Raw genomic sequence first — 25,149 nt, 5'->3', positions numbered from 1 at the left:
ATGTATACTTATAATACATATTAATAATTAAAATTATCAATTAATAATTATTAATAATTAATAATAGGTATAATGATACCTATTATATATTAATATATTATATAATATATCATATAATTATATATATAAACATATAATATATAAATATATTATTTATATTTTTATATTTATTTTTATATATATAAATATTTTTATATTTTACATATATTTTTATATACATTCTTATATATATTTTTATATTTTTATATATAAAATATATTTATATAAACTTTATATTTATATTTATATGTATATAAATATACATATAACATATACATATATTTATATATGTTTATATTTATATACATATAAGTATATGTATAAGTATATATATTTATATTTATATACATATACTTATATGTATATAAATATAAATATATATAATCTCATAATACAGTATATATTTATATACATATAAGTATATGTATAAGTATATATATTTATATTTATATATATATATTTATATTTATATACATATAAGTATATGTATAAGTATATATATTTATATTTATATACATATACTTATATGTATATAAATATAAATATATATAATCTCATAATACAGTACCTCTTCTTTATCCATTCATCAATGGATGGACATCTAAGCTCTTTCCATATTTTGGCTATTGTGGATAATGTCTATAAACACTGGGATGCATATATCCCTTTGAATCACTCTCTTTTTATCCTTTGGGTAAATACCTATTAGTACAATTCCTGGGTTGTAGGGTAGCTCTATTTTTAACTTTTGAAGGAACCTCCATACTGTTTTCCAGAGTGACTGTACCAATTTGCTTTCCCAGTAACACCATAAGATGTTTCACCTTTCTCTGCACCCTCACCAATATTTGTTGTTTCCTGAGTTATTAGTTTTAGCCATTTTGGCTGGTGTGAGGTGGTATCTCATTGTGGTTTTGATTTGTATTTCCCTCATGATGAGTGACATTGACCTTTTTTTCATGTGTCTGTTAGCCATTTTTGTGTCTTCTTTGGAGAAATGCCTGTTCATGGCCCCTGCCCATTTCTTAACTAGATTTTTTGGGAGGTGGAGTGTTGAGTTTGGTATGTTTTTTATCTATTTGGGCACTAGCCCTTTATCTGATTTTTTTTTCATTTGAAAATATCTTCTCCCATTCCACTTGTTGCCTTTTAATTCTATTGACTGTTTCCCTTGCTGTGTATAAGATTTTTATCTTAATGAAGTCCCAACAGTTCATTTTCACTTCTATTTCCTTTGCCTCCAGAGATGTGTCTAGTAAGAAGTTGCTGCAGCTGAGGTCAAAGATATTGCCACCTGTATTCTCTGGGATATCGATGGCTAATTCTCTCAGATTTAAGTCATTCATCAATTTTGGTTTTATTTTTGTGTATGGTATAGGAGAGTGGTACAGTTTCATTCTTCTGCATGTTGCTGTCCAATTTTTCCAACACCATTTGTTGAAGAGACTGTCTTTTTTTTCCATTGGATATTCTTTCCTGCTTTGTCAAAAATTAGTTGACAATAGAGTTTTAGGTCCATTTCTCGATTCTCTATTCTGTTCCATTGATCCATGTGTCTGTTTCTGTGCTAGTAACATACTCTCTTGGTTGGTTGTTTTCCATTTCTGGTGATGTTAGCATTGATCATTTTTTTCTTCTTTTTTTAAAAAAAATATATTTTTTTAATTTCTCTTAAGTATTCCAGAATTTGTTTATGTACCATACCCAGTGCTCCATGCAATATGAGCCCTCCACCAGGCTCACCCAGCCTCCCACCACCAGCCCCTTATTGAGACTATTCCCTGAATATTCTCAGATCACAATGCTTTGAAACTGGAACTCAAAGAAAGATTCAGAAGGAATTCAAACACCTGGAAGCTAAAGACCACTTCGCTTAAGAATGTTTGGATCAACCAAAAAATCAAAGAAGAACTTAAACAATTCATGGAAAACAAAGAGAATGAAGACACTTCCGTCCAAAACCTATGGGATACAGCAAAGGCAGTCCTAAGGGTGAAATACATAGCCATCCAAGCCTCCCTCAAAAAAAAAAAAAAAAAAAAAGGAAAAATCCAGAATACACCAGCTGTCTTTACACCTTAAACTACTGGAGAATTAACAACAAATTAAGCCAACTCCACACACAAGAAGGGAAATAATCAAGATTAGAGCAGAGATTGATGAGATAGAAACAAGAGATACAGTAGAATGCATCAATGAAACTAAAAGCTGGTTTTTTTGAAAGAATCAATAAGATCGATAAACTATTGACCAAATTAATCCAAAAGAAAAGAAAGAAGATCCAAATTAATAAAATTATGAATGAAAAGCGGGAGATCACAACTAACACTCAGGAAACAGAACCAATCATCAGAAATTATTATCAACAGTTACATGCCAATAAGTTAAGCAATTGAGAAGAAATGGATACATTTTTGGAAAAGTATAAACTTCCAAAACTGAACCAGGAAGAAATTGACAACCTCAATAGATCAATATCTAGTAACTAGATTGAAGCAGTGATCAAAAAACCTCCCAAAAAACAGAAGCCTGAGACCTGACAGATTCCCTGGGGAATTCTACCAAACTTTAAAAGAAGAAATAATACCTATTCTCCTGAAACTCTTTCAAAAAATTGAAGCAGAAGGAAATCTTCCAGACTCTTTTTATGAAGACAGCATTACCCTGATCCCCAAACCAGGTAAAGACCCCACCAGAAAAGGAGAATTTCAGACCAATATCCCTGATGAATATGGATGGTAAGATTCTCAACAAGATCGTAGCTTATAGGATCCAAAAGTACATTAAAACGATTATCCACCATGACCAGGTGGGATTTATCCATGGATTGCAAGTGTGGTTCAACATTTGCATAACAATCAATGTGATAGAACAAATCAATAAGAAAAGAGAGAAGAATCACATGGTCCTCTTAATTGATGTAAAAAAAGCATTTGACAAAATCCAGCATCCGTTCCTGATTAAAATGCTTCAAAGTATAGGGATAGAGGGAGCATTCTTCAACTTCATGAGATCTTTCTATGAAAAATCTACAGCAAATATCATCCTCAATGGGAAAAAAAGCTTGCAGCCTTCCCGTTGAGATCAGGAACATGACAATGATGCCCACTCTCACCACCCTTGTTCAACATTGTATTAGAAGTCCTAGCAACAGCAATCAGACAACAAATGGAAATAAAAGGTATCCAAATTGGCAATGAAGAAGTCAAAGTCTCTCTCTTCGCAGATGACATGATTCTTTATATGAAAAACCCAAAAGTCTTTACCCCCAAACTACTAGAACTCACATAGCAATTCAGTAACGTGGCAGGATACAACGTCAATGTATAGAAATCAGTGGCTTTCTTATACACTAACAATGAAAATACAGAAAGGGAAATTAGAGAATTGATTCCATTTACTATAGCACTAAGAACCATAAGATGACTGGGAATAAACCTAACCAAAGAGGTAAAGGATTTGTACTCAAGGAACTACAGGACACTCATGAAAGAAATTGAAGACACAAAAAGTTGGGAGACCATTCCATGCTCTTGGATTGGAAGAATAAACATTGTTAAAATGTCTATACTGCCTAGAGCAATCTATACTTTTAATGCCATTCCAGTCAAAATTCCACCAGTATTTTTCAAAGAGCTGGAGCAAACAATCTTAAAATTTGAATGGAATCAGAAGAGACCCTGAATTGCTAAGGAAATGTTGAAAAATAAAAACAAAACTGGGGGCATCACATTACCTGATTTCAAGCTTTACTCCAAAGCTGTGATCACTAAGACAGCATGGTACTGGCATAAAAACAGACACATAGACCAGTGAACAGAGCAGACAGCCCAGATATAGACCTTCAACTCTATAGTCAAATAATCTTTGATAAAGAAGAAAAAAATATAGTGGAAAAAAGTCTCTTCAATAAATGGTGCTGGGAAAATTGGACAACTATGTGTAGAGAATGAAACTGGACCATTCTCTTACACCATACACAAAGATGAACTCAAAATGGATAGAAGACCTCAACGTGAGGCAGGAATCCATCAGAATCCTAGAGGAGGCCACAACAACGTCTTTCAAGATATGTCTCCAAAGACAAAGGAAACATACTCTCTTATTAATTATAGTTTTGTAATACAGCTTGAAGTCAAGAATTGTAATGTCTCCCACATTGGTTTTCTTTTTTTTAAAGATTATTTTGACTATTCAGGATCCTTTCGGGTTCTATACAAATTTTAGGATTCATTATTTTAGCTCTGTGAAAAATGCTAATGTTATTTTTTTTTAATTTTTTTTAATTTTTTATTTTTTATAAACATATATTTTTATCCCCAGGGGTACAGGTCTGTGAACCGCCAGGGGTACAGGTCTGTGAATCGCCAGGTTTACACACTTCACAGCACTCACCAAAGCACATACCCTCCCCAATGTCCATAATCCCACCTCCCTTCTCCCAACCCCCCTCCGCCCAGCAACCCTCAGTTTGTTTTGTGAGATTAAGAGTCACTTATGGTTTGTCTCCCTCCCAATCCCATCTTGTTGCTAATGTTATTCTGATAGGTATTGCATAGAATTTGTAGATTGCTTTGGGGAGTATGGACATTTTAAGAATATTTATTCTTCCAATCCATGGTCATAGAATGCTTTCCATTTCTTTGTTTCTACCTCATTTTTTTCATATGTGTTCTATAGTTTTAAGACTACAGTCTTTTACCTCTTTGGCTAGGTTTATCCCTAGGTATCCTATGGTTTTTGATACAATTGTAAATGGGATCAATTCCTTGATTTCTCTTACTGTTGCTTCATTATTGGTATATAGAAATGCAACACACCTCTGTGCATTGATTTTATATCTGGCAAATCTGCTAACTTCCTGTATCAGTTCTAGCAACATTTTGGTGGAGTCTTTTGGGTTTTCTACATAGAATATCTTGTCATCTTTGAAGAGTGCAATTTTGGCGGCTTTGATGATTTAGATGCATTTTATTCATTTTAGTTGCTGATTGCAGAGGCTAGGACTTCCAGTACTATGTCAAACAGCAGTGGTGGGATAGGATGTCCCTGTATTGTTCCTGACCTTATGGGAAAAGCTCTCAGTTTTTCCTTTTGTGTATGGCTTTTATGATGTTGAGCTATGTGGCCTCCACCCCTACTTTATGGAGGGTTTTTATCAAGAAAGGATGCTGTATTTTGTCAAATACATGTTCTACATCTATTGAGAGGATCATTTGGTTGCTATTCTTTCTTATATTGATGTGGTTTATCACTTTGATTTTTAGGTGATATTGAATAACCCTGTCATTCTGAAATATAGACCATCTATCCTTTTTATTATCATTATGTTATGTTAGTCACCATACAGTTTGTCATTAGTTTCTGATGTAGTGTTCCAAGATTCATTGTTTATGTATAACACCCAGTGCTCCATGCAATAGGTGCCCTCCTTAATACCCATCACTGGGCCAACATACCCCCACCCCACCCTCTCCTCTGAAACCCTGTTTGTTCCATGGAAACCACAGTCTCTCATGGTCTGTCTCCCCCTCCGATTCTAGCCCCCCTTCATTTTTCCCTTCCTTCTCATAATGTCTTCCATACTATTCTTTATGCTCCTTAAGTAAGGAAAGCTTATAATAATTGACTTTCTCTGCTTGGCTTATTTCACTTAGCATAATCTCCTCCAGTCCCATCCATGTTCATGCAAAAATTGGGTATTCATCATTTCTGATCATTGAGTAATGTTCCACTGTATATATAGACCACATCTTCTTCATTCATCTGTTGAAGGGCATCTTGGAGCTTTCCACAGTTTGGCTATTATGGATATTGCTGCTATAAGTATCTGGGTACATGTGGCCCTTCTTTTCACTAGACCTGTATCTGTGGGGTAAATACCCAGTAGTTCAATTGCTGCATCATAGGGTAGCTCTATTTGCAATTTTTGAGGAATCTCCACACTGTTTCCCAAAGTGGCTGCACCAACTTTCATTCCCACCAGTAGTGTAAAAGAGGGTTCCCCTTTCTCCACAGCCTCTCCAATATTTGTTATTTCCTGCCTTGTTAATCTTTGCCATTCTAACTAGCATAAGGTGTTATTGCAATGTAGTTTTGACTTGAATTTCCTTGGTGGCCAATGATGAAGAACATTTCTTCATGTGTCTGTTATCCATTAGTATGTCTTCATTGGAGAAGTGTCTGCTCATGTCTTCCGCCCATATTTTGACTTACTTGTTTTATGGGTGTTGAGTTTAAGAAGTTCTTTATAGATCTTGGATATCGGACCTTTGTGTGTAGTTTCATTTGCAAATATCTTCTCCTATTCCATAAGGTGCTTCTTTGTTTTGATAACTGTTTCCTTTGCTGTGTAGAAGCTTTTGATCTTGATGAAGTCCCAGAAGTTCATTTTCACTTTTTTTTTTCTTTTGTCTTTGGAGATGTGTCTTGAAAGAAGTTGCTGTGGCTGATGTCGAAGAGATTACTGCCTATGTTCTCCTCTAGGATTTTGATGGATTCCTGTCTCACACTGAGGTCTTTCATCCATTTTGAGTTTATCTTTGTGTATGGTGTAAGAGAATGGTCAAGTTTCATTCTTCTGTACATAGCCGTCCAGTTTACCAGCACCATTTATTGAAGAGACTGTCTTTTTTTCCACGGGATTTTTTTTCTGCTTTGTTGAATATTATTTGACCATAGAGTTGAGGGTCCATATATGTGCTCTATACTCTGTTCCATTAGTTTATGTGTCTGTTTTTGTGCCAGTACCATGCTACCTTGGTGATCACAACATTGTAATTAAGCTTGAAAACAGGCAATATGATGCCACCAGCTTTGTTTTTCTTTCTCAACATTTCCTTGGTGATTCAGGGTCATTTCTGGTTCCATAGAAATTTTGGATTTTTTTTCCAGCACTTTGAAAAATGTCATTTGGTATTTTGATTGGGATGATGTTGAAAGTATATATTGCTCTGGGCAGCATAGACATTTTAACAATGTTTTTTTTCTTCTGATCTATGATCATGGAATGTTTCCCCATCTTTTTGTGTCTTCTTCAATTTCTTTCATGAGTGTTCTATACTTCCTCGAGTATAGATCATTTACCTCTTCGTTTGGGTTTATTCTAAGCTGTCTTATACCTTTTGGTGCTGTTGTCAATGGAATCAATTCTCTAATTTCCCTTTCTACAGTTTCATTGTTAGTGTATAAGAAAGCAAATGATTTCTGTGCATTGATTTTGTATCCTGCCACATTACTGAATGACTATATGAGGTCTAGTAATTTGGGGATGGAGTGTTTTGGGTTTTCCAGATAAAGTATCATGTCACCTGTGAAGAGAGAGAGTTTGAATTCTTTTTTACCAATTTGAATACCTTCTGTTTCTTTCTGTTGTCTGAATGTTGCTAGGACTTCTTGTACTATGTTGAACAATAGGGACAAGGGTAAATACCTTTTGTCTTTGTGAATATTCCTTTTAATATACTCTTGGATTCCATTAGCTAGGATCTCATTGAGAATTTTTGCATCAAGTTTTATCAGGGATATTGGTCTATAATTCTTCTTTTAAGTGGAGCCTTTGGTTTGGGGATCAAGGTAATGCAGGCTTCATAGAATAAGTTTGGAAGTTTTCCTTCCATTTTGATTTTTTGGGACAAGTTGAGAATAATAGATATTAACTCTTCTTTAAGGGTTTGTTAGGGTTCCCCCTTGAAAGTCATCAGGCTCTGGACTCTCCTTTGTTGGAAGATTTTTTTTTTTTAATTCAATTTCTGTTATGTGTTTGTTCAGATTTTCTATTTCTTCCTGATTCAGTTTTTGTAGTTTATATGTTTCTAGGAATTTATTGATTTCTTCCAGATTGTGTAATTTGTTCACAAACAACTGCTAATAATATTCTCTTATAATTATATTTTTGTGGCATTGTTTGTGATGTCTCCTCTTTCGTTCATGCTTTTATTTATTTCAATACTTTGTCTTTTCATTTTGATAAGCCTAGCTAGAGGTTTATCAGTCTTGTTAATTCTTTCAAAGAACCAGCTCCTAGTTTTCTTGGTATGCTCTACTGTTTTATTGATTTGTGTATCATTGATTTCTGTTCTAATCTTTATTATTTCCCTTCTCCTGCTGACATTAGGCTTTATTTGCTATTCTTTTTCAAACTCCTTTAGGTGTAATGTTACATTGCATATTTGAGACTTTTCTTGCTTCTTGAGAAGGGCCTGTATTGCCATATACTCCCCAATTAAGAGTGCCTTTGCTGCATCCCTGAGGTTCTGAAATGTCGTGTTTTCATTTTCAGTTTCTTCCATTTTTTTTTTTTTTTATTCTTCCTTAATTTCCTTGTTAACCCACTTGTTCTTTAGCAGGGTGATCTTTAACCTCCATGTATTTGTGGTTGTTCCAAACATTTTCTTGTGGTTGACTTCAAATTTCATAGCACTCTGGTCTGAAAATATGTGTAGTATGATCTCAGTCTTTTTGTAGAGGTTGAAGCCTAATTTGTGACCTTGTAGTTGATCTATTCTGGAGAATATTCCTTGCGCACTCGAAAAGAGTGTATATCCTGCTGCTTTTGGATGAAATGCTCTGAATCTGTTAAGTCCATCTGGTTCAGTGTATCATTCAAGCTTGTTTCCTTGTTGATCTTCTGCATAGATGATCTGTCCATTGATGTGAGTAGGGTGCTAAAGTCCCTTACTATTACTGTATCATTATCAATCAGTTTCTTCAAGTTATTTTTTTATTAATTGATTTATATATTTGGCTGCTCCCAAGTTAGCAGCATAAATATTTAAAACTGTTGGATATTCTTGCTGAGTGGACCCCTTTACTATTATATAGTGCCCTTTTTCATCTCTCATTATGGTGTTTGTTTGAAAATCTAGTTTGTCTGGTATAAGTATGGCTACTCCAGCTTTCTTTTGGTGTTCATTAGCATGATAAATGATTCTCTACCCCCTCACTTTCAAACTGGAGGTGTCTTTGTGTCTAAAATGAGTCTCTGGTAAGTGGCATATCAATGGGTCTTGAAGATTTTGTTTTTGTTTTTGTTTTAATTCATTCTGATACCTTATGCCCTTTGGAGCATTTATTCCACTTGCATTCAGAATAATTATTGACATATATGAGCTTAGTGCCAGTATATTACCTGTAAAGTCTCTGTTTCTGTCTAGACTGTGTTGCTTTTGGTCTCTGTTTCTCAGTCAAATGGTCCCCTTTAATTTTATTGCAGAACTGGTTTAGTGTTCATGAACTTATTTAGTATTTACTTATCTGAGAAACTATATCTCTTCTTCTATATTGAATGACAGACTTGCTGGATAAATAATTCTTTGCTGCATATTTTTCCTTGTAGCATGTTGAATATTTCCTTCCACTCCCTTCTGGACTGCCAAGTTTCAAGGGACAGGTCTGCTGCTACCTTATGTGTCTACACTTGTAGGTTAAGGACTTTTTTTTTCTCTCATGACATCAAATAATAAAGATGTAATATATGTTAGCTAACACAACAAATAATTTTAAAAAAATCTTTTCCCTAGCTGCTTTCAGAATTTACTTTTACCCTCATATTTTACAAGTTTCACTGTGTTATGTCTTGGTGTTGACTTGTTTTTATTGATTTTGAGGTAAGTTCTCTATGCTTCTTGGATTTGAATGCATATTTCCTTCCCCAGATTTGGGAAGTTCTCAGTTATAATTTGTGTCAAATAAACCTTATGCCCATTTTTCTCCTCTCTTCTTCTTCTGGGGCTCCTATGATATGGATATTATGTTCCTTTATGGACTCACTGAGTTCCCTAAGGCCACATGCATGATCTAGTAATTTTCTTTCCCTCTTATTTTCAGCTTCATTATTTTCCATAATTTCATCTAGCTATTTATTTATCTATGTATATCACCAAATATCCCTTCTGTTTCTTCAGTTCTTGTTGTGATTGTATCCAGTTTTTCATCTCAGTTGTAGCAATTTTTATGGCAAACTGACTAATTTTAATTCTTTTATATCTGTAGCAAGGGTTTCTCTGGTGTCTTCTGTGCTTTTTCAAGTTCAGCTAGTAGTCTTATGACTGCTGCTTTAAATTATTTTTCAGATATATTGCTTTTATCTGCTTTGAGAAAGTCCTTAGCTGTGATTTCTTCCCAACCTTTCTTTTAGGGAGAATTTCCTCCATCTTTTCATTTTGGGTAAGCTTCTGTCTTTTGCATGTTTTATAAGTGTGTTATCTTTCCTACACCTGAGAGTAATGCCATATTTAAAAAGGGTCATGCACTGTCCAGGGCCTGACACTTTAGGAAGTGTTTTTCATGTCTGCTATATGTACTTTGTTGTTGAGTTTTGTCTGCTCTTTCCCACTGGTCCAACCCTGTAGAGTTCCTCCTTACTTGTGGTGGGGAGTGTTTGGACCTTTAACTAGGAAAAAGGGGGGGGGGAATCTGATTTAAAAAAGAAAAAAATAATAACAGGAATAAGAACAAATAAAAACAATCAGAAACCTATAAGCCTGATTCTTAAGGAAGGAAAGAAAGAAAGAAGAGAAAAGCAATTCTGATCCCATGCCCCCCCAAAGAGAAAAGGAAGGAAAACGAAACAAACAAAAAAAAAAACCAAAAAAACAAAACAAAACAAAACAACAACAACAACAAAAACTATGAGCCTGATTCTAAAGAATAGAAAAAAAACTAAGAAGTAAACCCTGGTCCTATGATCACCAGAATTGCTGCTAACACTTTGAAGCACCCTATGATCAGTAGACCTTGTGCATGTGGGGTGCTGCCTATGCTGGTCTTCTAGAGGAAAGGCTCCATGCACTGGCTCAGAATCAAACATGTCCCAGTACATATGCAGTCGCTAGGCACAGGGGGGCAGGTTTTGGTATGAGAAGGTCTCACCTCCTCTTAGGGACACTGTGTTGCACTCTGAAGTCTGACTCTATTTTTTGTTTGTTTGTTTGTTTTTGTTTTTTAAGATTTTATTTATTTATTTGACAGAGAGAGATCGCAGGTAGGCAGAGAGAGAGAGAGGAGGAAGCAGGCTCCCTGTGGAGCAGAGAGCCAGATGCAGGGCTTGATCCCAGGACCCTGGGATCATGACCTGAGCTGAAGGCAGAGGCTTTAACCCACTGAGCCACCCAGGTACCCCTGAATCTATTGTTTTTGAGAGGAAAAATGGCTCCACCCCACTCTTTTGTCCCTATCAGGAAGACCTTACAAAGTAGCAGGGACCCTCAGCCCACCCAACACCACAGTTCTTCATTTTATCTTTGCTGTTTGATGAATTCAAAATTTCAAATCTTAGAGAACCTGGCACTGCTTGGGCCTATCCCCATCCTTTAGCATGGAGCCTCACCCTGCTGTATCTGGTGTCCTTTATCCCAGAAAAACAGTCCCTTGCCTGTGCAGTGCATGGAATCTATACTGTAGCACAATGAAATGCAGCAACCAGGTTAGCCACCCTCTGAATGTGCCTTCCCCTACTGATGAAAGGCCCTTTGCTGGCACCTGAAGTATCTTTTGTCCTTAGAGAGGCAAAATACCCTCTTCCAAATGTACTCCAAGAAGGGGAACATTCTCTCCCAGTGTGACCCAGGATATTCCTACACCACATTATATGCTCCTAGGCTAGCTCCCTTCTCCCCAGGAGTGCATGTCATAGTTGCACTCTGGTGAAAGTCATGTTTTTCCAAAACCTCAGAGTTTGAGTTCCATACACTATTTGAAAAATCCTGCAACACTCACTACCCCTCACTCTCCAGTCCTTGGTCCAAAGAGGTTTTCTTCTTGTGTGAACCTGATGCTACATTCTTTCAACCCTCTCTCTTTCTCTCTTTTTTCTCTCTCCATGGAAATTATTCCCTCCTTTCTACAGCACCACAGTTTTTCTCTCCTCAAATTTACTTCCATGCACTTGGCACTTGCCAGGTTATCTCTCTCCAAACATGGGTATCCTCTCCCATTCATCAGGCTAATTTCATGGATGTTATAAGTGATATGACCTCAGTACAGCTGTCTTCAAGGAATGAGGAAAAGCCCAGTGTCCCCTTACTTCTCTGCCATGTTAACTGCTCTCCCCTCTTCTTTGTTTCTTATAGATTTCTTGCTGTTGTTGTTGTTGTTCATGGTCTATTTTATATGGCATCAATACAGACACCCCAGGGCTCTTTTTGTTACTATTTGCAAGGAATATGTTTTTCATCCTTTTACTTTCAATCATTTGTGTCTTTGAATCTTGTACGCAGCATATGGGTGGGTCATGCATGTATATTTTTGTTGTTATTTATCCAGTCTGCCAATCTCTACCTTTGGAGCCTTTAGAACATTGACATTAAGAGAAATACTTAAAAGAGAGAGAGAGAGACAGAGAAAGAGAGAGAGATTGTTAAGGGAGTACTTCTTACATCTTGTTATTTGTCTTATGTATGGTTTATACCATTTTTGTCCCTCATTTCCTACATTATTACCATTTTTTCTAGTTGATTTTCTTTGCAGTGAGTTTTATTAATTTCCTTTTCATTCCTTTTATATATATTTTAGTTGTTTTCTTTGTGTTACCATGCAGATTCCCTTTAATATCCTAAATTTCAACAATGTAGTTTGAATTGAGATCAAGCTAACTTTAATAGCATACAAAACCTCTAATTTATACAGCTTTGTCTCATTTCTCTTTATGTTATTATTTTCACTTTTTTATATTTTATTTATTTATTTGGCAGAGAGAGAAGTAGATCACAAGTGGGCAGAGAGGCAAGCAGGGGGTGGGGAGCAGGCTCCCCACTGAGCAGAGAGCCCAATGCCAGCCTTGATCCCAGGACCCTGAGATCATGACCTGAGCCAAAGGCAGAGGCTTAACCCATTGAGCTACCCAGGTGCCCTTCACTTTTGTCTTAACTATGTGCCAATATCATATATTTATAACTATTGCATTTTCTTTTAAATAGTATGGGAAATAAAAGGTGGAGTGGAAAACTTAAAATGCAGTAATTATGCCTTTTATATTTGTTCATGTATTTACGTTTACCAAAGATATTTATCACTCTGTATGGCTTTAAGTGACTATCCAACATCCTTTCATTTTTTTTCTTAAAGATTTTATTTATTTATTTGACAGAGAGAAAGAGAGATCTCAAGTAGGCAGAGAGGCAGGCATAGAGAGAGAGGGAAGCAGGCTCCCCACTGAGCAGAGAGCCCAATGCGGGGCTTGATCCCAAGACCCTGAGATCCTAAGTGGAAGACAGAGGCTTAATCCACTGAGTCACCCAGGAGCCCCCAGCACCCTTTAATTCTAACCTAAAGAATTACCTTTAGCATTTCTTGCAGTACAGGTCTGTTAATATTAAACTGCCTCAGCTTTTGCTTATCTAGATATGTTTTAATTTCTCCTTCATTTTTGAAGAATTTTTTTTTTCCTGAATAAAGAATAATATGTTAGCAGTCTTTTTCTTTCGATACTTAAATATGTCATCTTATTGCCTTCCAGGCTCCATATTTTTTTTTAGGAAAAATATGATCTCTTGTACTTGACAAGTTGTTTCTCTATTATTATGTCAAGGTTTATTCTTTGTCTTTGGCAATGTATATCTTATTTTTAATATGTCTTATTATGGGTCTCTGAATTTTCCTATTAAAGTTCATTGAGAATTATGGATGTGTTTATTAATGTCTTTATTAATGTCTTTCATCACATTTTGTAAAATTTTAGCCATTATTTCTTCAAATATGGTTTCTGCTTGTTTATTTCTCTCCTTTCCTTCTGGGAATCCCCATTGTTTGTTACTCCCCTTTTTGGTGTCTCTTAGTTTTTGTTTACTCTTTTCAGTCATTTTTTTTTTCTGTTCCTCAGACTTCATAATTTCAACTGTCCTCAAGTTTGCTTATTCATTTTTCTACCTGCTGAGAGATGCTGTTGAACACTTATAATGAATCCTTATTCCAATTGGTTTATTTTCAGATCCAGGATTTCTGTTTGGTTTCTTTTTTATAATTTTTATGTTACCATTTTCTTTAAACACTTATTTCTAATTTCCTTATTTCATGGTTTTTTAATATATTTAAGATATTAGTCTTCTAGTCTTTGTCTAATAAGTCCAATGTCTGGACTTCCTCAGAAACACTTTCTATCAATTTTATTTCTTTAAATGAGCCATACATCCCTATTTCTTTATATGCTTTGTCACCTTTTTGTTCAAAACTAACCATTTTTTTTATTATAATGTGGTGTTAATCAGTTTTTTTTCCTTCTTCACATTTAGTTTATTTTTTTTAATGAATTTATTGAAAGTTTATTGGGTCACTTATTTAGGTGTTTTTCCAAACTTTTTTCAGACACTGTATTCGTTGCCATATGTTGTCATGTAACCTGTGTTCATTTAGATCATGGTTAGTCAATATTCGTATTTTATTTATTTATTTATTTATTTATTTATTTATTTAAGAAGGAGTGCATACAGGGAGGAGGGGCAGGGGGAGAGGGAGAAGCAGACTCCCTGCTGAGCATGGATTCCTATGTAGGGCTGGATCCCAGGAGTCCAAGATCATGACCTGAGCTGAAGGCAGAAACTTAGCCGACTTAGCCACCCAGATGCCCCAATAATATTATGATAGTGATTTCCTTGAGCATTAGAAGTTAATCAAAATAAACAAAAAAATAAACAAAAACACACTTTTCCCAGTCTTTGCAGATTGGGTTTGTGCTGAAGCATTCCTTAAGCCAAAATTGCACTTAGCCTGTGGATCAGCCCGATGTGGAAGCTTTGGGTCTTCTCCTTTTATAAGCATTTCTCATGCCCTAGGAATGCATGTGCCTTTCTAAATTCCCCCATATATATGGGTGCTTCTAAATGTTTTCTTTTCTTTTTTTTGAGTTTACAGAATAACTTTATTTATTTTTTTTTTATTTTCAGCATAACGGTATTCATTATTTTTACACCACACCCAGTGCTCCATGCAATCCGTGCCCTCTCTAATACCCATCACCTGGTTCCCCCAATCTCCCACCCGCTGCCACTTCAAACCCCTCAGATTGTTTATCAGAGTCCATAGTCTCTCATGGTTGACCTCCCCTTCCAATTTCCCCCAACTCCCTTCTCCTCTCTAACTCCCCTTGTCCTCCATGCTACTTGTTTTATCCACAAATAAGTGAATGTTTTCATTCACTTATTAATTTGTCCCACATTTATTTCATCTTTCTAAGCCTTCCAAGGTTAGGATGTCTATTGTGTTTATTTGCTTATAATTTCTTGCCCCAGGTATCTGTTGTTTGTTAGTTTGCTTTGCAAACTTTTTCTTTAAAAAATGCCTACCCCTTTCCCAGTTTGAATTCTGAATTGAATGAAACAGAGGTGAACACTTTGTACCAGTCTTTCAGGTAGCCAACATACAGGTTAGAACAGTCATACACAATAATTTTGAATAAGTTTTGCTCAATTCACTCTGGAACTAGGGATGAAGTCCTCCCACTAGGAACACAGGCTGTTGCCACTTTAAGATTGCCTCCACTTTAGGACTGGTGCTGCTCAGGAGAGGGGTGTAGTAAAGGCAAACAAAAATGGCATAAAATTTTCCTTTCATTTTCAAGTCGTCTTTTACTTGGTTCAGCATTTGCTTAATTGCTGTAAGCCTTTGTTTCCCAGAGTCCTGAAATATGATTGCGACAATTTCTGCATACTTTTTGTAAAGAATTATTCATTTATTTGAGAGAGAGAGAGAGAGGGAGAGAGAGAGAGAACACGGGCCAGGGGAGGGGCAGAGGGAGAGGGAGAGGAACCCTCAGGCAGACACTCTGCTGAGCATGGAGCCAGAAGTGGGGCTCAGTTCTGGGACCTTGAGATCATGACCTGAACTGAAATAAGGAGCTGAATTCTCAACTGACTGAGCCACCCAAGTGTCCCTCTGCCTGTTTTTCTGTGTTACTATGAGGAAATGAAAGCTTGGAGCTGCCACCTTTTCCATTTTCCTGATGTCCTTCCATTTTTAATATATTGAATTCAGCATTTCTCTGGGTGTTCCTGTGTTCCAGAAAATCACAGTATAAATAAAATTAAAGCATTTTTAAATACAAAATAAGTATAAAGAAAAAAACCAGGTAGTTTTCTTGGAGGCAGGCCTAAGGGAGGCAAACCTCACTTTATCCATATTCCATTAGCTAGAAATTAGGTACATGGATCCACCTAACTACAGTGGGGTTAGAGCATGTTGGCTAGTGGTATTCTCAGGAAGAAAGGAGACTTAGTTTGGCAATCACCCTACTTCTGCCATAATTAGCAAATAGTTAATATCCCTTAATAATTAGAGTTGTATTTTTGAAAGAGCTATGATATATCAGGCAGGTACCTTACACCTAAGTTAGAATGTCAGAGCTGGATGAGTATTTAGAGACTATCTACTTCAGCCTCTTCAAATGTTGGGGCTTCTGATCTTTAGAAACAGAGAGGGACTGGCTAGAGTCACACTGAGTCAATATTAGACCCAAGGCAAGAACCAGCTAGATCAATCATCTCTCCTCTATATCATTGGCATTCCAACATTTTTTAACCATTACCAAGAGTAAGGAATACATTTTTTGTCACATTCTAACACATACTTGCATATATTTTATATAAAAGTTTTGTAAGATGATATTGAGGTATTGGTAGTGATTACAGCTGTTTGTCAAATATTTCCACCTCCTTACCCTCTAGAACATTGTGGAATTGCACTTTCTTTTACTTGTGTAGTTACTAATGGTCAGATGGTATGTGTGGTCAAAGACATGCAAGCAAAGTGAAATGGATCATTTCTGGAAGAAAATAAGAGCCAGTGGCAATTCACAATGTTCTCTTTTCCCTGATGTTCCAATCATGGCAATACAAAGATAAACCTCTGTTACCTTGTGTAGCCCAATAAGAATAATGTAAAGCATAGCTCCTACTACACCTCTGGTAGGCTAATAGGGTGATTGAGAAATAAACTTTGGTTCTTTCAAGGCATTGAGATTTGGAATTTGCTTTTTGCCAATGTCAGGTTTGTCCATCAAACCCAGAGAATGGCGAATGAAAAGATTTCTCCAGACACCTTAGTAGGAGAAAGAAGAGGCCTGAGGACAAGACTCTCTAGTGGCAAAAGACCTTGTGCCAAGCTTTGTCCTCACTTTTATTGGGATCTTAGCAATATATGAGGTGCAAGTGCAAAGTGAGGAAGAAAGTTGTAACTTTAATGGTCAGGATATTAATATATGGGGCAGTGTGTGATAAGCGCAAGAAGGCAAGGAGTCTGTGAAGTATGTGACAACAACAGGTGCCTTTTTTTTTTTTTCTTCAGAACTTAAACATTTACTCCCTAGATTAGAATCTTGAGCCTCAGTAAGAATTTGGCCATTTTCAGCCAAGAAACTTCAAAGGATGCCGGTGTTCTGGGCACTCCTCCTTTGCTTTTCAATTAGTCTCATCCAGGGAGGCATATACAAGTCAGATTTTATCTATACAGGCACTGTAAATTCCCACATGCCATATTATAACCTAGCCTATGTTGACTGATATTTAGCATTAGCATATGTACACTGATATTTTTATCATTATTTTGTTTTGTTTTTCAATTTTAATGCTGATCTCAAACTAGTAAACTGATTTTGTGATTCATAAACGTATTTCAACTTGCAGTCTGTAAAGCACGACTGTATACGATGTCCATTTGTCCCATAGCTGATCCTCTCTCTAAGTTTCTATAGAGCTGTGTTAGTGATTCCCATCTCTCTGCAGGATTGTGGCTATGGAGGCGGTGGAGATGCATACTGCACAGCTTGCCCTTCCCGCAGATTCAAAAACAGCTGGGGCCACCATAGATGTCAGACTTGCATCACCTGTGCTGTCATTAATCGCATCCAGAAGGCCAACTGCACAGCTACCTCTAATGCTGTCTGTGGAGACTGTCTGCCTAGGTGAGCCTGCTCTGGAGACCAAAATTTTTATGGACCTTTTATATTCCTTGGAGGTCTTTTTAATCCTTACCTTTCAAAGTCTAGTTGAAATATTCTAACTCATCATATCATAATGAGCTCAAAGTCCCATGAGAGAGAAGCAGTGTCTTCCCATGACACCCTTACAATGTGCCTAGCACATGGTCAGCCACAGATGAATACTTAACAATTTTTTCATCATGCTGGCATGCTTAAGCCAAGGCCCAAGATTCAAGGTAAATCTCACTGTAGACCTAAAAGAGATCACAAAGCAGTTGATTCCAAAGCAGTGTTACCCTCTCTTATAAGATTAATTCTGCTTCTTAGCTATTGGTTCTGGTGAATGAGGGAGGAGGTAGAACATGTGGGACTCTGATTCAGAATCAGATATTGAGGCAGAGCATTCATAAGGGTTGGAGGTGGGTACCAGCTTCCAGGAGGGCAAGACTTTTAGAAGTTGCTTATGGTCTCAGTAAGGACCAGCCTACATGCATTGTTTATTTTATTACTTTGCCATTCCTTATTGCTCTGACCATAAGTTCTACTGAAAGACATGCATTGGAGGACTGCAGGACCAAGAGTGCATTCCATGCACAAAGCAGACACCCACCTCTGAGGTTCAGTGTGTGTATCAGTTCTCTTCTCCTGTTTTCCTCCAACCCATTGGGGTGGTAGTAACATAGGGTAGTAAGGACTTCCCTACCCCTTTGTACTCCTTCCTGTAGAGCAGATTGGCAAGGGAAGCAGTTAGATTTGAATTCTTATTTTATAATGCAGTGTCTGCATAACCCTCTTTACATCTTCTGAAAAGAATGTAAGTCATGATAATCACCATTCTTCATACCTTATGGGATGGCTGTCTAGGTCTAATGAATTAATAAATTTAGAAAGCACTTTATAAATTATACTATTTGTACACTTACAGATGATAATGATGATGTAATATGAGGTTTAAAAGAGTCTCTATTGCTTAGGAATAGAAAAGCCTGAATGAAGTACTACAATCTAGTCTATGCCCATACCACCATCCATTTTTCTATCTATAATTTTTCTCTATTTATCATATATATATAGATAGATAAATAGATAGATAGATATACTCACTCCTTACAATTATTGATATGTTTATATTATGAAATATTTCAAATATGTAGATGCTGCCCAGAGCAATCTATACTTTCAATGCTATCTTGATCAAAATACCACTGGCATTTTTCAAAATGCTGGAACAAACAATTCTAAAATTTGTATATAGAAATATTTAAAATGAAAAAATATATATAAAATATATATATATAAATATATATATATAAATATATATATATACTTATATATATATTTATATATATATATATTTATATATATATTTATATATATATATATATATAAATATAAATTTATATATATATAAATCATTAGTTGCTGGTACCTGGGTGGCTCAGTTGGTTAAACAGGTCACGATCCCGGAGTCCTGGGATAGAGTCCCATGTCAGGCTCCCTGCTCAGCAGGGAGTCTGCTTCTCCCTCTGCAACTACCTTCTGCTCATGCTTTCTCTCTCTCTCTCTCCCAAAAATAAGTAAATAAAATATTAAAAAAGGTTAATTGCACAATATCAAAAATTAATAACTTTTAACATTTTGTGTATTTATTTTAGGTTTTCTTAAAAAGAACAAAGATTCCACAGATTTAATAGAATTTTTTTTTCTAAAGATTTTATTTTTTTATCTGAGAGAGAGAGAGAGAGAGCATTAAGGAGGGGCAGAGGGAGAGGGAGAAGCAGACTCCCCTCTGAGAAGGGAGCCTGATGCAGGGCTCAATCCCAAGATTGAATCTTGGATTCAATTGAATCTGCTGAAGGCAGATACTTAACTGACTGAGCCACCCAGGCATCCCTATAGAATTTCCTTTTAGATCCTCTCTGAATTTCATTCTCTCCCTATTTCCCCAGAGGCAACCTCTGTCATAAAATTGTATGCATCCTTTTGGTAGGCTATGCAACAGTAACAAACCCCTAACTTAATACAAAAGTTTATTTTTCACTATATAAAGACATTCCTCCATCTTGTGACTATACCATCTAGACCCCGTGGCTCCTAAGTTGATGGAACAGGGAAGATATGGAAGAAACATAGTGGTTCTTAATTACTTCAATCTGCAAGGGACACACATTGCTTTCACTCATGGTCTATTGGCCAGAAGTACTCTGATGGCCTAACTACAAAGTCTCTAGGAAATACAGGGAAGCATGTGGATAATTGGTGAGCACTATGATTCTGCCAAACCCTCCACCCATGTTTTAATACTTGTATTTTTGTTACATAATTTCATATTTGATATTTTATATAAATTATTTCAAGTTATATCCTCACTTTCCCCAATTTTCTTTTTCCCTTCTGGATTATTTATATTGATCCATACAGGTCTTTTATTTTAAATTATATAATAATATTATGTCATTACATGATTTATTTATCCTGTACTCTACTGATGAACATTTTAATTTGTTTCTAGTTTTCTAGGTTATATAACTAGATATGACATGGAAAGACCATAAATATGTTTGTGTTTAAATAATTGTATTAACTTATACTTTACCAACAGTATGTGCAAGTTCTTCTATTTCATTCTTTATATTTTTGCCTTCTCTATGAATAATTAAAACCAGCTTAGCAGCCCTAACTGGGGGAGGTCCTAGGAAGAGGACAATAGCTTACAGAAGTTCAGGCCCAATGTCAGGGTGACTATTAACTGCCCATAGTGACTGACTTCCCCCATTTTCTTATCTCACATTTTCTTATCCTTCCAGTTGAGCTTAGTGAAAGCAGATATACCCACAGTGCCCCCTCAGGAGGCCACACTTGTTGCATTGATGAGCAGTCTGCTTGTGGTGTTTTCCCTGGCCTTCCTGGGGCTCTTCTTCTTCTACTGCAAGCAGTTCTTCAACAGACATTGCCAGCATGGTAAGGGTAGCTACTTCACATATCACATGAATCAGGAGCAAGGTTCTGATTAGCAGAAGAAAGGAATTTTCTGGGGTTGAGAGTTAATGGGCCTTCTCTACAGTGCTGAAAACCTCAGGGGTGGACTATCTGTGGGTGGCAATAGAAAGCATGGGACTTCAGAAACTACTGAGACCAACCCTGCAAGTTTATGGAACTTAATTCATTAAGGTAAAGGGATTCATAAAGGAACACAGCATCATGAGAAAACCCTCGGGGGAGTATTGTGGATATCTAGGTTCTAAATCAACCTATGCATTACTATGCAACTTTGGGCACATTGTCTAGCTTCTTTGGGCCTTTTCATCCCTAATCTTTAAAATGAGAGTTGGTGTTGCATTAGTTGGTTTCTAAGTTCTTTTCCAATTCTTCATTCCTACTTATAGGTATAGATTCTGGAGCTTATCAGGAATAGAGGATGAATGGCTGGTTTTGAGACATGACTGTAATAAAAGTGGGTGAGGTCTTGGGCAACTGTTAACAGAAGAGTTGTATCTCAAATGTGGTAACTGAGAATCCAGTTTCCAGAGGAGCTGGTGGACACAGACATTTACTCCCAGACAATACTGACACCCAAAGAGGTCTGGCCCAGCCCATAGGAGATTTCCATGGAAATTGCCAATGGAAGGTCATAAAGTCAGGAGTACCATTGTGATCTGCTCTAAGCACAGCTCTAGCCATTATCCAAAAATGTAGGACAGAAAGTCCAGGTCAATGAAGGCAAAGATAGGAAGAGATGGGATGATGGGCTGGCCAGGAATAGGCAAAGGGTTAGAACAAGAGCCCAGAGTATTAAGGTTCTGTGCAGCTTTTGTGTCATTGAGAGGACTGAGAGCTAGGCAGAGACACCTAAACAGGAATCCAGGCTAATGAATAGAGTTTGTTTAGTAAGAAATGAGGAGAATAAACTTTCTTAGTTATACTGGTGCTTAGATTCCTCCTCAGCCCACCAGATACTGGGCCCAAAACAGTATCACTTTTTTAACTTCTCTCTATGTGGGAAGATCTCTTTATATAGATCTCCTTGGGTAAGTTTGGTTTTAGGACATGCCAGATAATCTATAGAAGGCCTAGCATATAGGTTTGGCTTAAGCAATGGTGAATCTAGCATTTCTTGGACTGCAAGGATGCAAAGGGAACACTGTTACCCCTTTATCACCCCTCTCAAACTCTGTTTCTTTCTCCTCTACTATTTGGTGGATCTTGGAACATTGTGGTTCAGGGTGGACCTTTCTGACTTTGGAGACAGTTTCCCAAATAAGAGATCTGTTGCCCAGTCCCTGGGCATGGGCCTGAAACATAGGCAGTGAAGAGTTTGGGCTCCACACCCCAGAAAGATGAAGATGAGGCAACATCTGAGAGTTGCTTTTGTCCCTCCTTTTGCCTCAGGAAAGGAGAAGTGTGTAACCCTTTTCTGTTCCTCCCCTGTCTTCAGGATAATAATTAAATAGCCTTCTCTGAGGATATGAGGGCAAGTATTTCCCTCAGAGTCTCCACAGGAGAAAGATAAAACTTTATTTATTTATTTATTTATTTATTTTCATTTGGAGAGGGTGTTTATCAGGAGTCACTGACTAATATGCATACTGGAGTCATATAGGAGAAATCATTGTGTGAATTAGATTCTATGTATTACATAACAGAGAGGAGTAGGGACTATGGCAAACTAAAGAGTTAGTTCATTTTTTTGCCTAAAGGCGAATCCGCTACTCAACTCCAAGTGGTTCCTTCGTTCGTTCTTTCTTTCTTTGTCTCTTTCTTCCTTTCTTCCTTTCTTCTTTCTCTTTGTTTTACCATGGAGGAATGTTCAATGTTTTAATATTTTCTGCATTTTCAGAGGAATACATAAATCCAAATTTCTGTATGTTAGTTTTAAGCTCTGATGATGAATTCCAGTAATAAAATACATGTGTACATACTGAATGACTAAATGAATGAATAAATAGATAAACAAACAAACAAATAAAACAACCACAATGCAGAGAGTCAAACAAATACACACCCCATGGACTCTCAGTTCATAACCTAATGCTGTATTAGACTTATACGTGAAGCATGTACTCCTTTTCTGTCGTTGCCATAACAAATTAACATGAATTTAATGGCTTAAAACACTTATTTATTATCTCACCATTTCCATGGATCAGAAGTTTTGTGGACTTAGCTGGATCTCTACTTAGAGTCTTACAAGGCCAAAATAAATCTGTTCACAGGACTGTGTTCCTTTCAGGAAACTGGAGGAGAGAATCCATTTCCTTGTTCATTCAGAAAAATGGAATAATTCAGTTACATGCATTTATATGAATGAGGTCCCATTTCCATGCTGTCTGTCCATTGAGGGCCATTTCTAGTTTCTAGAGACCACCTGCATTCTTTGGCTTATGACCCTTATTCATTTTCAAAACTAGTAATGATGGGTCAAGTCCTTTTCATGTCTCATCTCTCTGATGCTCTCTCTGATTCTCCTGCTTTTAAGAGCACATAAAATGACATTGGGGCCACCTGTGTAATACAAGACAATATCACTATTTTAAGATCCATAATCTTAGTTACATCTGAAGTATGCCTCTTGACATATGACACAACATAACACATAGGCATAACACTAAGGGATGAAGGTCATGGGAAAAGAGGGTTAAAGTCCTGCTTCCCACAAAGGGTTTCTCATTCTCTGGAGAAATTGACTCTTTTTCCTGATCCACCACTAGGTAGCCTCAATTTGATACCCCAGTGTAAATGTTTTTTCCAAATTGTATTACCTCAGCCTAGTGCTAGGTACTTTGATCTCCAGGGAGGGGAAGGGGAGCACTACTTCCCAGGCCCTGCCCATCTTGTACTCCGGACAAGGTCCTCCACTGAAAGGATCTCGTACCTTTGTGTGATGCAGTGGCTTTCTGCTTCAAGTTGCAGGAGGTTTGCTGCAGTTTGAGGCTGTTGAGGCAGCAGAAGAGGAATCTCTCTTCACCATGCCACCTGGCCAGGAGACCAGTCCTGAGTCTCCCCTGAGTGAAAGCATCTGTGAGACCCAGCCACTTAACCCTATCCTGGATGACGACTGCAGCCCAACTTGTGGCTTCCCCACACAGGAGTCTTTTACCATGGCCTCCTGTGCCTCAGAGAGCCACTCCCACTGGGTCCACACCCCGATCAAATGCACAGAGCTTGATCTACAAAAGTTTTCTAGTTCATCCTCCTATACTGGAGCTGAGACCTTGTGGGGGAACAGAGCTGAAAACTCTGAAGACAGACTGAAATTCAAGATGCCATTTGAAGTCTCTAGCCCTTAGCTCTAGTGAGGTGAGCTGGAAAGGTGGGACAGAAAGACCAGAAACTGGGGACCACCCCCAAGGAATTTTTCTCCGGAATATTGTTGTTCGGTAGGGCTAGGGGTAGAGGAAAAACAAGCTAGAAACACTGGAGGGGCAAAAGTGTCTACACTAATCTTTGGAGTCTGTCAGCTAAACATTACATTTCTGGGCCTACAATGGTCAAGGAAGTAGCCAGGTTGACATGGTGCTGGTCTTTCTATCCTGGTTTTTCACAAGCCCTCTTGACCTCACTGTCTAATATTCATATTCAGTTATCTCCATTCATGTGTAGAAGCACCATGACACAATGGAAAAATAAGTAAGCCTTGCCATCTGGCATCCCTATATTTGAAATCTACCTCTATTCCTTAATAGCTCCGTGAGCCATGTGTATATCTCTTTACCTCTCTGTAAACTATAAAAAGTAGAGAGCACTACTTACTCCATAAGATCATGTGGGAGGTTGAGTAAGAAATGTATGTGCAAGCATCTTTTATAGTGTCTAAGGCATTCAAAATGTTTAAATCTTGTTAATTTTCATTCCTTCTCCAACCCTAGTTCAATTTGTATACCCTTCCAGATTGGCTACACTTATCTGATCTAACACAATTTTGTGGTAAGCAGGTCAGAGTTTGTTAACCTCATTTTATAGAGATAGAAATTGAGACAGAGAGGGAAAGTGATTTGCTCAATGTCACGGAGCAAATCAGTGCTTGAATTAAGCTAGAGCCCAGCTGGGGACTCCATTCCAGAGTTTGTCTAACCATATCAATGTGAATATTCCATAGCAAGTGTTACTTTCTCAGAGGCTTAAGTAATATGAGGTAATATGAAGCAGGAGAGCAGGTAGATTCCTACTTTTCAACTAACCAACTACATTTAAAAACACTTTTT

The 25,149-nt window shown here is 37.0% G+C and overlaps 1 protein-coding gene across 1 annotated transcript in view; it reads left to right on the top strand.

The window, feature by feature from the left end:
* Positions 1-24,234, top strand: part of EDA2R (ectodysplasin A2 receptor) — a 51,159-nt gene extending 26,925 nt beyond the window's left edge. The window contains 7 exon segments of the mRNA XM_059157894.1: positions 17,751-17,929; position 18,359; positions 18,487-18,574; positions 20,747-20,908; positions 21,527-21,528; positions 23,625-23,679; positions 23,852-24,234. Of these exon segments, the coding sequence (XP_059013877.1) occupies positions 17,751-17,929; position 18,359; positions 18,487-18,574; positions 20,747-20,908; positions 21,527-21,528; positions 23,625-23,679; positions 23,852-24,234 (870 nt within the window).
* The last annotated feature ends 915 nt before the right edge of the window (positions 24,235-25,149 follow it).

This window comes from Mustela lutreola, chromosome X, assembly GCF_030435805.1.
Source record: "Mustela lutreola isolate mMusLut2 chromosome X, mMusLut2.pri, whole genome shotgun sequence".
Lineage (NCBI taxonomy): Eukaryota > Metazoa > Chordata > Mammalia > Carnivora > Mustelidae > Mustela > Mustela lutreola.
This window is presented reverse-complemented; position numbering and strand designations above follow the sequence as displayed.